This window comes from Bufo bufo, chromosome 4, assembly GCF_905171765.1.
Source record: "Bufo bufo chromosome 4, aBufBuf1.1, whole genome shotgun sequence".
NCBI lineage: Eukaryota > Metazoa > Chordata > Amphibia > Anura > Bufonidae > Bufo > Bufo bufo.
In genome coordinates, this window is record NC_053392.1 from 475,652,623 (window position 1) to 475,666,906 (window position 14,284).

Genomic DNA, 14,284 nt, shown 5'->3' on the forward strand with positions numbered 1-14,284 from the left:
GTTTTTGAATGTCAGAAATGTATATTTGTGAATGTTGAGATGTTATATTGGTTTCACTGGTAAAAATGAATAATTGAAATGGGTATATATTTGTTTTTTGTTAAGTTGCCTAATAATTATGCACAGTAATAGTCACCTGCACACACAGATATCCCCCTAAAATAGCTAAAACTAAAAACAAACTAAAAACTACTTCCAAAAATATTCAGCTTTGATATTAATGAGTTTTTTGGGTTCATTGAGAACATGGTTGTTGTTCAATAATAAAATTAATCCTCAAAAATACAACTTGCCTAATAATTCTGCACTCCCTGTATATTTATCTTTTTCCACAGATAAAAGCCACTAAAGGCTTTTCAACATAGCACTTGCACCCCAATAACTAATTGCTGGAATGACAGAGCTGTGTTATGACTATCTGGATCCCCAAGTAATGCTTCCCTGCACTTGTAAATCACTTTTTTTCCACAATAAGGATTTTCCTATGACTCTCCCTAGCACACATCTCTCCCTGCCTGTGAAATGATTCCTCTCACTATCCTTTCCCTGCACTAGTAAATTGCTTCTTTCCTTTTTTTTTTTTACAATTAGTTTTTCTTTCACACAGCCTAGCGCCTGCATACACATCTGTCCCTAAAGAAAGTACGATAGTGAATGGCAGACTCTAAAATGGCGGCCGTATTTATAGGGCTGTGACATCACCGGGCTGGCTGGCTGCTGATTGGCTGCATGCATGGCATTATGGGTTATCCCACCTTCCCAGAGTTTCTTGCCCAATGTCCTCACACGTGTAGCCGCCATGTTAGGAAAAATTGCGATTCGTTACCACGCATTCGTTCAGAATATAATTTTTCCTGAAATTCGGAACGAATTTGACTTCGTCAGCTTCGATTCGCTCATCTCTATTGATGAGCTATCCTCAGGCCGCTGCTGCAATGTCGACGGCAAGCAGGTAAACAGTGAGGAGAACACTGTGCTTGTATGAGTGCTGTGTTATCTTTGTACAGCTGATTGGCGGGGTGCCACCAGTCAGTTCCCTGCCGATTTGATCTTGACCTATCCTAAAGATTGTTCATCAATGTAGGATAAGCGCAGAACCCTTTAAGGCTAAAATTAATTATGTCACTAAGGAGTTAAAATATATATATATACAGTACAGACCAAAAGTTTGGACACACCTTCTCATTCAAAGAGTTTTCTTTATTTTCATGACTATGAAGGCATCAAAACTATGAATTAACACATGTGGAATTATATACATAACAAACAAGTGTGAAACAACTGAAAATATGTCATATTCTAGGTTCTTCAAAGTAGCCACCTTTTGCTTTGATTACTGCTTTGCACACTCTTGGCATTCTCAAGATGAGCTTCAAGAGGTAGTCCACTGAAATGGTCTTCCAACAGTCTTGAAGGAGTTCCCAGAGATACTTAGCACTTGTTGGCCCTTTTGCCTTCACTCTGCGGTCCAGCTCACCCCAAACCATCTCGATTGGGTTCAGGTCCGGTGACTGTGGAGGCCAGGTCATCTGGCGCAGCACCCCATCACTCTCCTTCATGGTCAAATAGCCTTTACTTTCAAAGTTTTCCCAATTTTTCGGCTGACTGACTGACCTTCATTTCTTAAAGTAATGATGGCCACTCGTTTTTCTTTACTTAGCTGCTTTTTTCTTGCCATAATACAAATTCTAACAGTCTATTCAGTAGGACTATCAGCTGTGTATCCACCTGACTTCTCCTCAACGCAACTGATGGTCCCAACCCCATTTATAAGGCAAGAAATCCCACTTATTAAACCTGACAGGGCACACCTGTGAAGTGAAAACCATTTCAGGGGACTACCTCTTCAAGCTCACCAAGAGAATGCCAAGAGTGTGCAAAGCAGTAATCAAAGCAAAAGGTGGCTACTTTGAAGAACCTAGAATATGACATATTTTCAGTTGTTTCACACTTGTTTGTTATGTATATAATTCCACGTGTGTTAATTCATAGTTTTGATGCCTTCAGTGTGAATCTACAATTTTCATAGTCATGAAAATAAAGAAAACTCTTTGAATGAGAAGGTGTGTCCAAACTTTTGGTCTGTACTGTATATATACGATAAAATATATCTATATATATAAAGAAGGATGTATATATGTATGTTCTGCGATCACTCAAAAACGCAACCATCGATTTCAACTAAACTTGGTATACACATCCCTTGCTACCTGGAAAGAAATCTTGTGGGGATCACAGCTCTCTAGGATTTACTGTTCCTAAAATATTCCCCAAAAATGACCTGCATTAGCCAATACAAGTCTGCAAGTCTTTCTCTTCATATCCCAACTGCCATACACACGGTCACATGTCCATTATCAGCCAATAGAAGCTCGCAGACCCTTAGTCTCCACATACACACAGTTTTACTTGAGGTTTCCATAACAATCCAGCCATTTTTCTTCACTGCTGTAGGTCAGCTTCAGGCTAGGGCTACACGTCAATAAGTCGCACGACACATAGGGCACAACTACACTGCTACATGTGTCGCGTGACATTGATGTCGCGCAATAATTTTTATAATGATAGCCTATGGTGTTGCACTGCGACATGTAACATGCTGCGACTGCGACGCGAGAGTCACAGAAAAATTCATCTTGGATGGATTTTTTGCAACTGTTGCATCGCAGTCGCAGCATGTCAACATGTCACAGTGCGACACCATAGCCTATCATTATAAAAATTGTTGAGACAAAATGTTGCGCGACACATGTCGTCGTGTAGCCCTAGCATTAAAGGGGCAGGGCGCAGTGGAGGTCACTGTTAAAGGGGTGGACACTGTGGAGGTCTCTGTTAAGGGGGCAGGGGCCACTATTAAAGGGGCAACTGCTGTGGAGGTCACTGTTAAGGCAGCAGGGTACTGTGGAGGTCACTGTTAAGTGGGTGGGCCCCTGAGGAGGTCACTGTCAAGGGAGTGGGGTGCTGTGAAACTCAGTTAAACGGGCAGGCTGCTGTGAAGGTCAAAGTTAACGGGAAGGGCTGCTGTGGAGGTACCATTTTAAAGTGGTGGGGCACTGTGGGGGGGGGGGGTCAGTGTTAAGGGGTGGGGGACTGTGGAGTTCACTGTTAAAGGGATGGAGTGCTGTAGAGGTCACTGTTATGGGGTATACTGTCGATATCTTTTAACGACACACACAAACATTAAATTAAATTGATTAAATATACCCGTGCGAAGCCGGGTCCTTTTGCTAGTATACAATAAAAAGTGAGATTTTGGGAGGGTTTTTTCCATTTTTATTTGGCTGTTGTGGGTTAAGGACCTGAGTCCTTAAGGACCCATGACGTACCGTTACGTCATGTGTATTTCCGATCATCACCGCCCAGCAGAACCCGTTGCCTGCTTAAATCATTGAGCAGGCACCTTGGCTAAATGCGCGGGGGGGTCCCGTGACCCACCCGTGTCGGCGATCGCCGCAAACCGCAGGTCAATTCAGACCTGCGGTTTGCGGCTTTTACCTGCAGTTGCGGCGCGTGGTGCCATTGGGTCCCCATGCGGCTGTAGGGGCATGGCATCGCGCTGCCTTCCGGTGACGAGCCTGTGAGATCCAGCCCCTTGGATCTCACAGGCCGGAAGCTGTATGAGTAATACACACAGTATTACTTATACAGCCAATGCATTCCAATACAGAAGTATTGGAATGCATTGTAAAGAATTAGACCCCCAAAAGTTCAAGTCCCAAAGTGGGACAAAAAATAAAGTGAGAAAAAAAGTTGAAAAAATAAAGTTTTCCCCCCCAAAAATTAAAAGTTTCAAGTAAAAATAAACAAAAACGTCATTTTCCCCAAATAAAGTAATTTTTTTTAAAAAAAATAGGGGGGGAGAAATGTATACATATTAGGTATCACCGCGTCCGTATCGACCGGCTCTATAAACATATCACATGACCTAACCCCTCAGATGAACACCGTAAAAAATAAACTTTTCTAAATAAACCATTTTTTTGTCACCTTGCATCACAAAAAGTACAACAGCAAGAGATCAAAAAGGCGTTTGCCCACCAAAATAGTACCAATCTAACCGTCACCTCATCCCACAAAAAATTAGCCCCTACCTGAGACAATCGCCCAAAAAATAAAAAACTATGGCTCAGAATATGAAGACACTAAAACATCATTTTTTTAGTTTTAAAAAAGCTGTTATTGTGTAAAACTTACATAAATAAAAAAAAAAATACATATTTGGTATCGCTGCATTTGTATTAACCGGCTCTATAAAAATATCACATGACCTAACCCCTCAGATGAACACCGTAAAAAAGTTTAAATAAAAACTGTGCTAAATAAACCTTTTTTTGTCAGCTTACATCACAAAAAGTGTAATAGCAAGCGATCAAAAAGTCATATGCATCCTAAAATAGTGCCAATCAAACCGTCATCTCATCCCGCAAAAAATGAAACCCTACCTAAGATAATCGCCCAAAAACTAAAAAAAACTATGTCTCTCAGAATATGGAGACACTAAAACATAATTTTTTTTTGTTTCAAAAATGATATTATTGTGTAAAACTTACATAAATATAAAAAAGTATATATATTAGGTATCATCGCGTCCGTATCGATCGGCTCTATAAAATATCACATGACCTAACCCCTCAGATGAACAGCGTAAATTTTTTTTTATAAAAACTGTGCTAAATAAACCATTTTTTGTCACTTTACATCACAAAAAGTGTAATAGCAAGCGATCAAAAAGTCACAAGCACCCCAAAATAATGCCAATAAAACCGTCATCTCATCCCGCAAAAATCATACCCTACCCAAGGAAATCGCCCAAAAAACGGAAAAAATTATGGCTCTCAGACTAAGGAAACACTAAAACATGATTTTTTTTGCTTCAAAAATGAAATCATTGTGTAAAACTTACATAAATAAAAAAAAGTATACATATTAGGCATCGCCACGTCCGTATCGACCGGCTCTATAAAAATATCACATGACCTAACCCCTCAGATGAATACCGTAAAAAATTTAAAATAAAAACAGTGTTAAATAAACCATTTTTTGTCACCTTACATCACAAAAAGTGTAATAGCAAGCGATCAAAAAGTCACACGCACCCCAAAATAGTGCCAATAAAACCGTCATCTCATCCTGCAAAAATCATAGCCTACCCAAGGTAATCGCCCAAAAACTGAAAAAATTATGGAAACACTAAATAAGACGGGATGTCCAGCTTTCCAAAAAAGACGTTGTTCTTTATTCCAAAATGACACAGGATAAAAAACAATCCAACACAGCAAGCAGGTCTACATGTTTCGGATGCTCTAATACTGATCCTTATTCATGACACATTGGTTGCCGAATGGCTACATACTTAAATAGCTGAACTTCCTAGCACTCGCAGATGGTTTGGATTAGCAGGAGTAGACACACAAATTGGGTACCGCCTACTATCCAAATGCCATGTGAGTATAGGAGCAAAGATACATATAGAAATAAAAATTTGGATATGTCAAAAAACACATAAACTGTTTTAAAAGTATATCTGAGCAAAGATCAGTAATGCAGGATTAAATCATGTTTGCGATTTAACCCTGCTGGGACTCGGGAACCCATACAAAAAATCCAGTAGGACTCCCTGTTAAGGAGCTTACGCTTGTAGTCACCACCTCTAGCAGGAGGATTAACCCTTTCTAGGGCCTGAACCTGAAAACCTGCGGTATCTCCCTGATGAGAGACCGCGAAATGTGTAAATTGCAACACGAACTATGTGGTGTATTGCATTACCTGCTCTATATGTAAACGCAAAATACAAATGTGATAGCACTCTGCAACCAGCATTCTGCCCTGCCTCTATGCTGGATGAGGCATTGGTGTAGATTTTGGCCAAAGCGTAATAAGCCACTCACCACGTCAAGGTCGCCTCTATGGAGTGGTCCCTAACACTAGTTCCTACCTGTTTATGGGCCATGATAGCCACACAAAGTCCAGGGAATGCAGGTCAGCATGCACGCCAAGCACACTCTGCTTTTAACCCCGTCCGGTGCCATTACAGCTTTCATCGGATCCAGGGATGCAAGTACCAACATGCATGCTGAGCCCACCATATACTTCTCCTGGAGCCAAATGGCTACTGGTAGGTTCTATATAAGCAGACTCAGTTTTATACTGACTTTAAAACCAGCCTCCAGGACAGATTGACTGGTCAGGTGTGCATGACTGCATGGAGATCGACCAGTCAATCTGTCCTGGAGGAACACCTAAAGGGTTAACGACGTTTGTAAAATATGTTTTGAATACCTTGAGGGGTGTAGTTTATAGAATGGGTCATTTTTCGGTGGTTTCTATTATGTAAGCCTCGCAAAGTGACTTCAGACCTGAGCTGGTCCCTAAAAATTGGGTTTTTGAAAATTTCTGAAAAATGTTAAGATTTGCTTCTAAACTTCTAAGCCTTGTAACATCCCCAAAAAATAAAATATCATTCCCAAAATGATCCAAACATGAAGTAGACATATGGGGAATTTAAAGTAATAACTATTTTTGGAGGTATTACTATGTATTATAGAAGTAGAGAAATTGAAACTTGGAAATTTGCTATTTTTTACAAATTTTTGGTAAGTTTGGTATTTGTTTATAAATAAAAATTAATGATGTTACATTACCTTTCATTTCCTGCTTTTCCAGCTCCTTTAGCATTTGAACAAAGGCTGCTTGACTTTCAGTAAGCTCCCAACTTCTATACAGCACAGTTGCTTGTACAATGTATTTATGTGCCTGCACAGAAACAGATAGATGTCACTGATAAAGCAAATGGAGTCCATTCTTATTTTATAAGCTGCTATGTTCCCAATCTATGACAACTTTCATGCTTACATAGGAACAGTCATTTACTGAATCTGATTTTATAATATTCAAAATTACCATCATATCATATCTTAAGGGGCAGATATGCTCTTGGCAAGTTACAAATGAAGCAGAGCTCAAATTTTCATATGGCACAACTCATCACCATATCATTCATTTCATTAATATTCATATTGCACCAATACATTTGTTAATGCAGGCAAATCTATTAACTAACTTATTTTATGCTGCGCTAAATAAATAGTGTTGATCGCAAATATTATAATTGCTAATTTTTATCGCGAATATAGGCACTTCGAGACTTCACGAAGATCTAGAATATAGTGTTATATCTTCGTAATCGCAAATATTCTAGATTTTATTTTCATCAGTAACCTCCCACCATGGTGATGGACCATGTGAAAGAGCGCAGTGATGTCACCACAGGTCCTTTAGCCAGGTCCTGAAGAAAGTAGAAAGAAGAGGAGATCCGCTACGCGACCAAGTGGATGGGGTGAGTTAAATTAGTTTATTATATTTAACCCCTCAATGGACATTTTACTAAGCATTCTATATTAAGAATGCTATTATTTTTCCTTATAACCATGTTATAAGGGAAAATAATAAAGATCGGGTCCCCATCCCGATCGTCTCCTAGCAACCATGCGTGAAAATCGCACCGCATCCACACTTGATTTTCACGCAGCCCCATACACTTCTATTGGGCCTGCGTTGCGTGAAAAACACACAATATAGAGCTTGCTGCGATTTTCAAGCAACGCACAAGTGATACGTGAAAATCACCGCTCATGTACACAGCCCCATTGAAGTGAATGGGTCCGGATTCAGTGCGGGTGCAATGCGTTCACCTCACGCATTGCACCCGCGCAGAATTCTCGCCCGTGTGAAAGGGGCCAAAGGGTTTACGAGCAGGTCATGAGTTCAGGCACCATGCACAAAGGCACAAACAGAGCAAGGACGCTATACACAGTCACAGACAAAGACAGAAAGAGTCTGACTTAAATCTCCTGCTTAGCTCTGGTGTCCGGACTCATTGATAGGTAGACCACCTGGAGCTGGGCTAGGTCAGCATAGCAACCATCCTGCCACACCCATGTACAGGAGTGTGGCTGGATAATTTCCTGGCAATTTGTTAATTAAAAGTTGAAACCCCTTTTTGCAAAAAGCCATTTATATTCGGAGCTGCAAGCAAGTTGCTAGTGTAACCCATGACTATACAGCTGCCACACTGCTATCGCAGCTTGGATTGGAGGTAACTAAGATGCCATGATCAATGGTGATCCCAGCATCTACGTGGTTAGAGAGAGTGGTGGCACCCTCTCTCACCCCACTGGCCCAAGTGATGCAATCATAGGGTTTCAAGAGATTGCCATGGCAGCCAGGTGCCTTACAATGGCCCATAGGCCTGCCATGTACAGATGTCTATTCGGTGCTACTTTTGTCAGGAGCAAATATGCATTTTGTCAGTTATTACAATAATTGCAGTTATTCCAGTTACAGTTATTACATTGCATTACAATAGTATTCCAGTATACAGTATATGAGCAATCAGAAGATTGCATGTTTAGGTTTCCTAGTGGGATATAGAAAAAAAATATATTAAAGTTATAAAAAAGTGTTTGGAAAAGTAATTAAACAAATCAAGTGAAAAAAACACCCCAAAAGATACATAATTGGTATTGCCACATCTGTAATGACTACAATAAAACTATTACATTTGTTAAACCTTATGGTGAACAGAATAAAAAAATAAAAGATGCCAAAATTGCTAGTTTTGGTCATTTCACAAAAAAACTATCCAAAGGTCAAATTGCACCAATGAAAACTGCCACTCGTCCTGCAAAATGCGGCAACACAAAAAAAAAAATAATCAAGTAAGGTATAGCTTTTCAAATGCAGAAGTTACAATTCACCATGTCATTAGGTACCAAACTAGAACACGTCCTTCCAGGATTAATATGCCTGCATTTTTCTTTGCAAATATGCTTAAATATAGCCCTGTCTCTATGATTGGGCATTATAATGGTTCCCTGGTTCATGAAAAACCAGGAGCATCTTAGCTCTCAGGACAACTGTTTGGATCGCAGAGACATCTTCTTCAGGGAAGTTTACAAATGAATGACTGAGAGAAGCACACAAGATTTATAAGGGTGTTCCTGGATTTAAATATTGAGGACATATCCTATGTCCGATAGATATGACGTCACTGGCCAAGGAAGAGTACCACAGTCTCTTCAAATAGCTGATCAGCTAAGGCGCCAGGAGTTTCACCTCCCACCGTTCTTGTCATGTATTAAAGGGTTTTTCCCATTTGCCTCCTATCCCTTCTCTAGCAGCTGCTTGTCCTATGGGCAGGATGCTGGTCTTTAAATGACAGTTTGGCCCTGCGGGCGGCTAGCAGGAATGTGTGTGATCCCGTTGCTTTACATGGTAGTGTAGCAGCATGTGGAAAACCAGAATTACTGTCGCTGGAAGCGGATCGCAAGTTACAACCAACGTTGGTAAGCAGGGCCGGATTAAGAGCATCATGGGCCTGGTGCTGAGGATTTTGCTGGGCCTTTTTATGGAACTGCACTCAGTGTCTTAATCATTTGGCGTCTATCTTGGCAACATGGAGGGGGACCACGGGAGGGGGACCCTGAGGGTGGGGGCACCCTCAGGGCACTATAGTGTCAGGAAAACCGCTTTGTTTTCCTGACACTATAGTGATCATTTAACATGACTATGAAGATTACTGTTTTCTAGCTGCTGTGGACTGTGGACAACAGCAGCTAGAAACAGTAATTTTCATAGAGCTGTGTTATGATTTATGGACACAGCACTCAGCATGCTTAGCCAGTCAGATAGAAGGCTGGCTAAGCATGCTGAGAGCTGTGTCTAAATAACATAACACATTAAAGGGATTTTGTCACCAGGTTTCACCCCTGTCAGCTAAACATATGCTGATGTTCAAGGCGTCTTCACGATTCCTAATGTGGGCTTATAAATGTCATCTGTGGGCTTATTTAGCTAAAAAACAGCTTTTACTAACCTGTCAGTCAAACAAATAAGGTGCCCAAGGGGATGTTAATGAATGCAAGGTGTCGGCCGCACCCGCTCGTGCCCAGCGCCGCCTTTCCGGACTTCTGCGCCGCCTCCTAATCCTCTGTGCCGCCTCTCGCTCTCCCTCCCTCCCCCCTCCTCCTGCTGTAAGATCTCGCGCATACAGGGGTTGAGCGAAGTGCCGGCGCATGCGCACTTCGCTGTAAGAAGCCAAATGGAGAAGTCTGCACGGGCGCATCAGGCAGAGCCCTGTGCGCAAGCGCGAGATCTTACAGCAGAAGGAGGGGGGAGGGAGGGAGAGCGAGAGGCGGCACAGGGGATTAGGAGGCGGTGCAGAAGTCCGGAAAGGCGGCGCTGGGCACGAACGGCGGTGGGTGCGGCGGGCATCTTGCACCCATTAACATCCCCTTAGGCACCTTATTTGTTTGACTGACAGGTTAGTAATAGCTGTTTTTCAGCTAAATAAGCCCACAGATGACATTTATAAGCCCACATTAGGAATCGTGAAGACGCCCTGAACATCAGCATATTTTTAGCTGACAGGGGTCAAACCTGGTGACAGAATCCCTTTAAAGAAAATTACTGTTTCTAGCTGCTGTGGACTGTGGACTAGCAGCTAGAAACAGTAATTTCTTTAATGTGTTATGTTATAGAGACTGAGCTCTCAGCATGCTTAGCCAGTCAGTAATTTTCATAGTGCTGTTATGATTTATGGACACAGCTCTCAGCATGCTTAGCCAGCCTTCTATCTGGCTGTGCTTCTTGAGAGTCACAGTCCACAGGCTGTTTCTGAGCCTGTGGACTGTGACTCTTAAGAAGCACAGCCAGATAGAAGGCTGGCTAAGCATGCTGAGAGCTGTGTCCATAAATCATAACAGCACTATGATTGCCCTCCCTTCCAACTGGATGAGTTTATCTGATACCTGCCCTGCTCCAGAAGCTCCTGCTGTCTCACGGGCTGGTGTGGCTGAGCGCTGTGGGCCGTGTGCTGGTCGAAACTGCTGAGTAGGTTGTACACAGCGCAGCGTGCAGGAGGGATAACCGCGGGCGCACTGAGGTCATATCCGGCGGGCCGGCATTACAGGAACCGCACCAGCTGCTCTGACGTCCTGCCGCCGGATATCCTGTGACGTATATCCGGCGACAGGACGTCAGAGCAGCTGGTGCTGTTCCTGTAATGCCGCGGCCCGCCGGATATGACCTCAGTGCGCCCGCGGTTATCCCTCCTGCACGCTGCGCTGTGTACAATAGTGATGGGAAGTTCGGATCTTTCAGATTAATCGGTTCATGAATTGGATCTTCGGTTCACTTGCTGAGTCACTGACTGCTGAGCTGACTCGCAAGTGAACCGAAGACTCTAGGTGCCGGTGCGCATGCGCAGATGCTATCCATTCGATTCACTTGCTGCTGCTGACTCAGTCGGCTCTTCAGCTCTCTAATGAGTGAGTCCGGATCAGGAAGAGTGATTGATTATAGTGATAGTGAAGGGAAGCTGAGGCTGACGCCGGACAGGAGGACTCAGGACAGGAGGACTCAGGAGCTGTCACTGTGGTATGCATTGTTGTCTGTTGTGCATTGTTACCCACAGTGACAACAGTCTGACACTGACAGTAGTACAACGAACCAAGTGAAGTGAAATGTGAATGCAGCACAGGGAAAACTATGTGCTCAATTGATAACAGTATTACAATAACACAGTCACTGGCTGATAATAAAATAGTCCCCACAGTCCCCACTTAACGGAATGCATAAAGGAGATGTGAAGCCGCCCTTAGTTATATAGCTACTGAATGAGATGCCTTTAACATATATATCTCCTGAGAAGCCAATTTGATCCTAAAGGGTTAATTCAACCTGTAATCTAAACTCTGTGTCATCTGTCACTTCTCCTATCTCTCTGCTCCTGTCAAAGGCGTACATAGAAATCACTGGGCCCCATAGCAAGAATCTAAATTGGGCCCCCATTCCCCTTTTATAGCCCCTCCCACTACCCATTCCAGGCCTCTCTCTTTGTTCCATGAACTATGTTCGCTGTTTTATAATTTATGCCATCAGGGCCGGATTGGCACACAAAAGAGGTATAATAGATACAGTGTGTACAGATGTATAGTGTATACAGCAGTGTACTGATATATGAGGTATAAATTACAGCTCGTACCTCACATATCAATCCAATACTGTATATACAATATACCTGTACACACCATCTATTATACCTCGTACCTCACATATCAGTACACTGCTGTATATACTATATATCTGTACACAGTGCATCTATTATACCTCGTACCTCACATATCAGTACACTGCTGTATATACAATATATCTATACACACTGCATATATTATACCTTGTACCTCACATATCAGTACACTGCAATATATATTATATATCTGTACATATTGCATCTATAATACTGTTTAATATATGCAGTGTGTGTGTGTGTGTGTGTGTGTATATATATATATATATAGATGTGAGGCATACAAGGTATAATACTGTAGATGCAGTGTTTATAGAAATATGTGGTCAGTTATGCATTATAGTCACTGTGTGTGTGAAGTACATGAGGTAGTGGTCACTGTACCTGTCTGAAGTATTATACATGAGTGAGCAATGAGTAAAAACAGGGCATGGAGGTGGGGGTAAATGATGAAAAGTGGAGGACCTCCTCTTACCACTCCATTCCAGTCTGTATGGATCAATGCAGAGCTGATTGTGAACTTCTAATACTTGCTGTTAGGGGTTGAAGGACCTGTGATGATGTCATCACAGGTCCTGGCAGATGTACCTTTCAAACCTAGGAACTACACCATTTTTGGTGCAGTTCCTTTGCTAGATTCTGCAGGACCTGTGATGCTGAAGATGATGTCATCACAGGTCCTGGCAGATGCACTGTTCTAACCTGGGAACTACACTTTACACTGTGCAGTTCTCTTACAGGACCTGTGATGACTCCCTGTACTACTCAGACGACTCAGAGCTGCTAGTGCTTGCCTTGCCCCCTCAGCTCTGATTGGTTGGTGGGCGGGGAGGGGAGGGGCTGGCAGAAGCAGCTTCCACTCTAGGATCATATTACGCTCCTCCCGAGTCCCTCCCTCAGGCTCCCTGCTGCCAGCGTGAGGTGAGCGTCTCTGCATTGTCTGTGTGCTATGTGACGCTGCGCTGTGTACAACAGAGGACTTTTAACCCTCCCGACGGCCTTTTGGCTGGCGGATGGGCCTATTTTATGGTAGGGGCCTGGAGCTGCAGCTCCATCAGCCCCTACGTTAATCCGGCCCTGTTGGTAAGCATGGCTGCCACAATCCCTCTCTTACAGTGTTATGTGTCAAGGTGGATTTAGACGAGGTGAGAAGTCGATTGTTGGGAAGGAGGCTTTCTTGCTGTCCAGAAACAATAATTTACTTGCAAGCACAAATGACAGTTTTCCAAATGAACGAGCAACACCTTTAGATGACCGATTGTCGGGAACGAGCGTTCGCAGGAACATTCATTCCCAATAATCCAGACGAATACTGGGTGTGTAAATTAGTGATGAGCGGCAGGGGCAATATTAAAATTCGCGATATTTCGCTAATATTTTGTAGAATATTCGTCATATTTCGCGAATTCGAGATTATATTCTTGATTGCGAAAATAGGCAATGTAATATTTGCGTAATGCGCGCGAAATACAGGCGTAGGTCACTTATGCTACATTTTTCAAGCTGGTATAAGTTTCCTGAGACTGGAGAAAATGGTTGGCACGGCAGAACATTAGAATAGCTTTATATGCAGATAGAGTGCTCCAATATATTTGCGCTTGCGAATTTTCGGCAATTAATGATGCGCATATTTTTTTTGCAATACGTGCAACTTGTGACATCACAGCACTATGTCTGTAGCATGTATGTATGGACAGCAGAACCTATCAGCTACACTATAGATCAATCTAACCTACACTGACTATCTCCCCCTAACTATCTGAACTATATATATAAGTTAACTGTCTAATGTAATACAACAAAGCACAGAGCACAGCAATGACACTGCTGTCTCTTTCATAACTGCAATAAACTTTAGAAAAAGGGGTAGGCAATTTTTCTATTGGTTGCTAGGGATGTTGCTAAGCTGTGACAAAGTCTTCTTATTGGTCCACAAGGTAGAAGAAGGAAGGGATGATCACCTGATGAGTACTGTGTTAAAAAAACAAACAAAAAAAATAAGAATATTCGTCATTACGAATATATAGCACTATATTCTAAATATTCCCGAATTCTCGAAGTGCCGATATTCGCGATAAAAATTAGTAAAACGAATATTCGCGCTCAACATCCTCCTTTAGACTTTCAAAAATAGGAGAAGATAATAAGGTGGCACTGCGGTAGTGCCGCCTTATTATCTTCTCCTATTTTTGGAAT

The 14,284-nt window shown here is 42.3% G+C and overlaps 1 protein-coding gene across 4 annotated transcripts in view; it reads right to left on the reverse strand.

The window, feature by feature from the left end:
• ADGB (androglobin) overlaps positions 1–14,284 on the reverse strand; it is a 339,135-nt gene that overhangs the window by 56,039 nt on the left and 268,812 nt on the right. For all 4 annotated transcript variants that reach the window (XM_040427354.1, XM_040427353.1, XM_040427352.1 and 1 more), the window contains exon 29: positions 6,642–6,753. In XM_040427354.1, the coding sequence (XP_040283288.1) occupies positions 6,642–6,753 (112 nt within the window). The remainder of the gene's footprint in view (positions 1–6,641; positions 6,754–14,284) is intronic.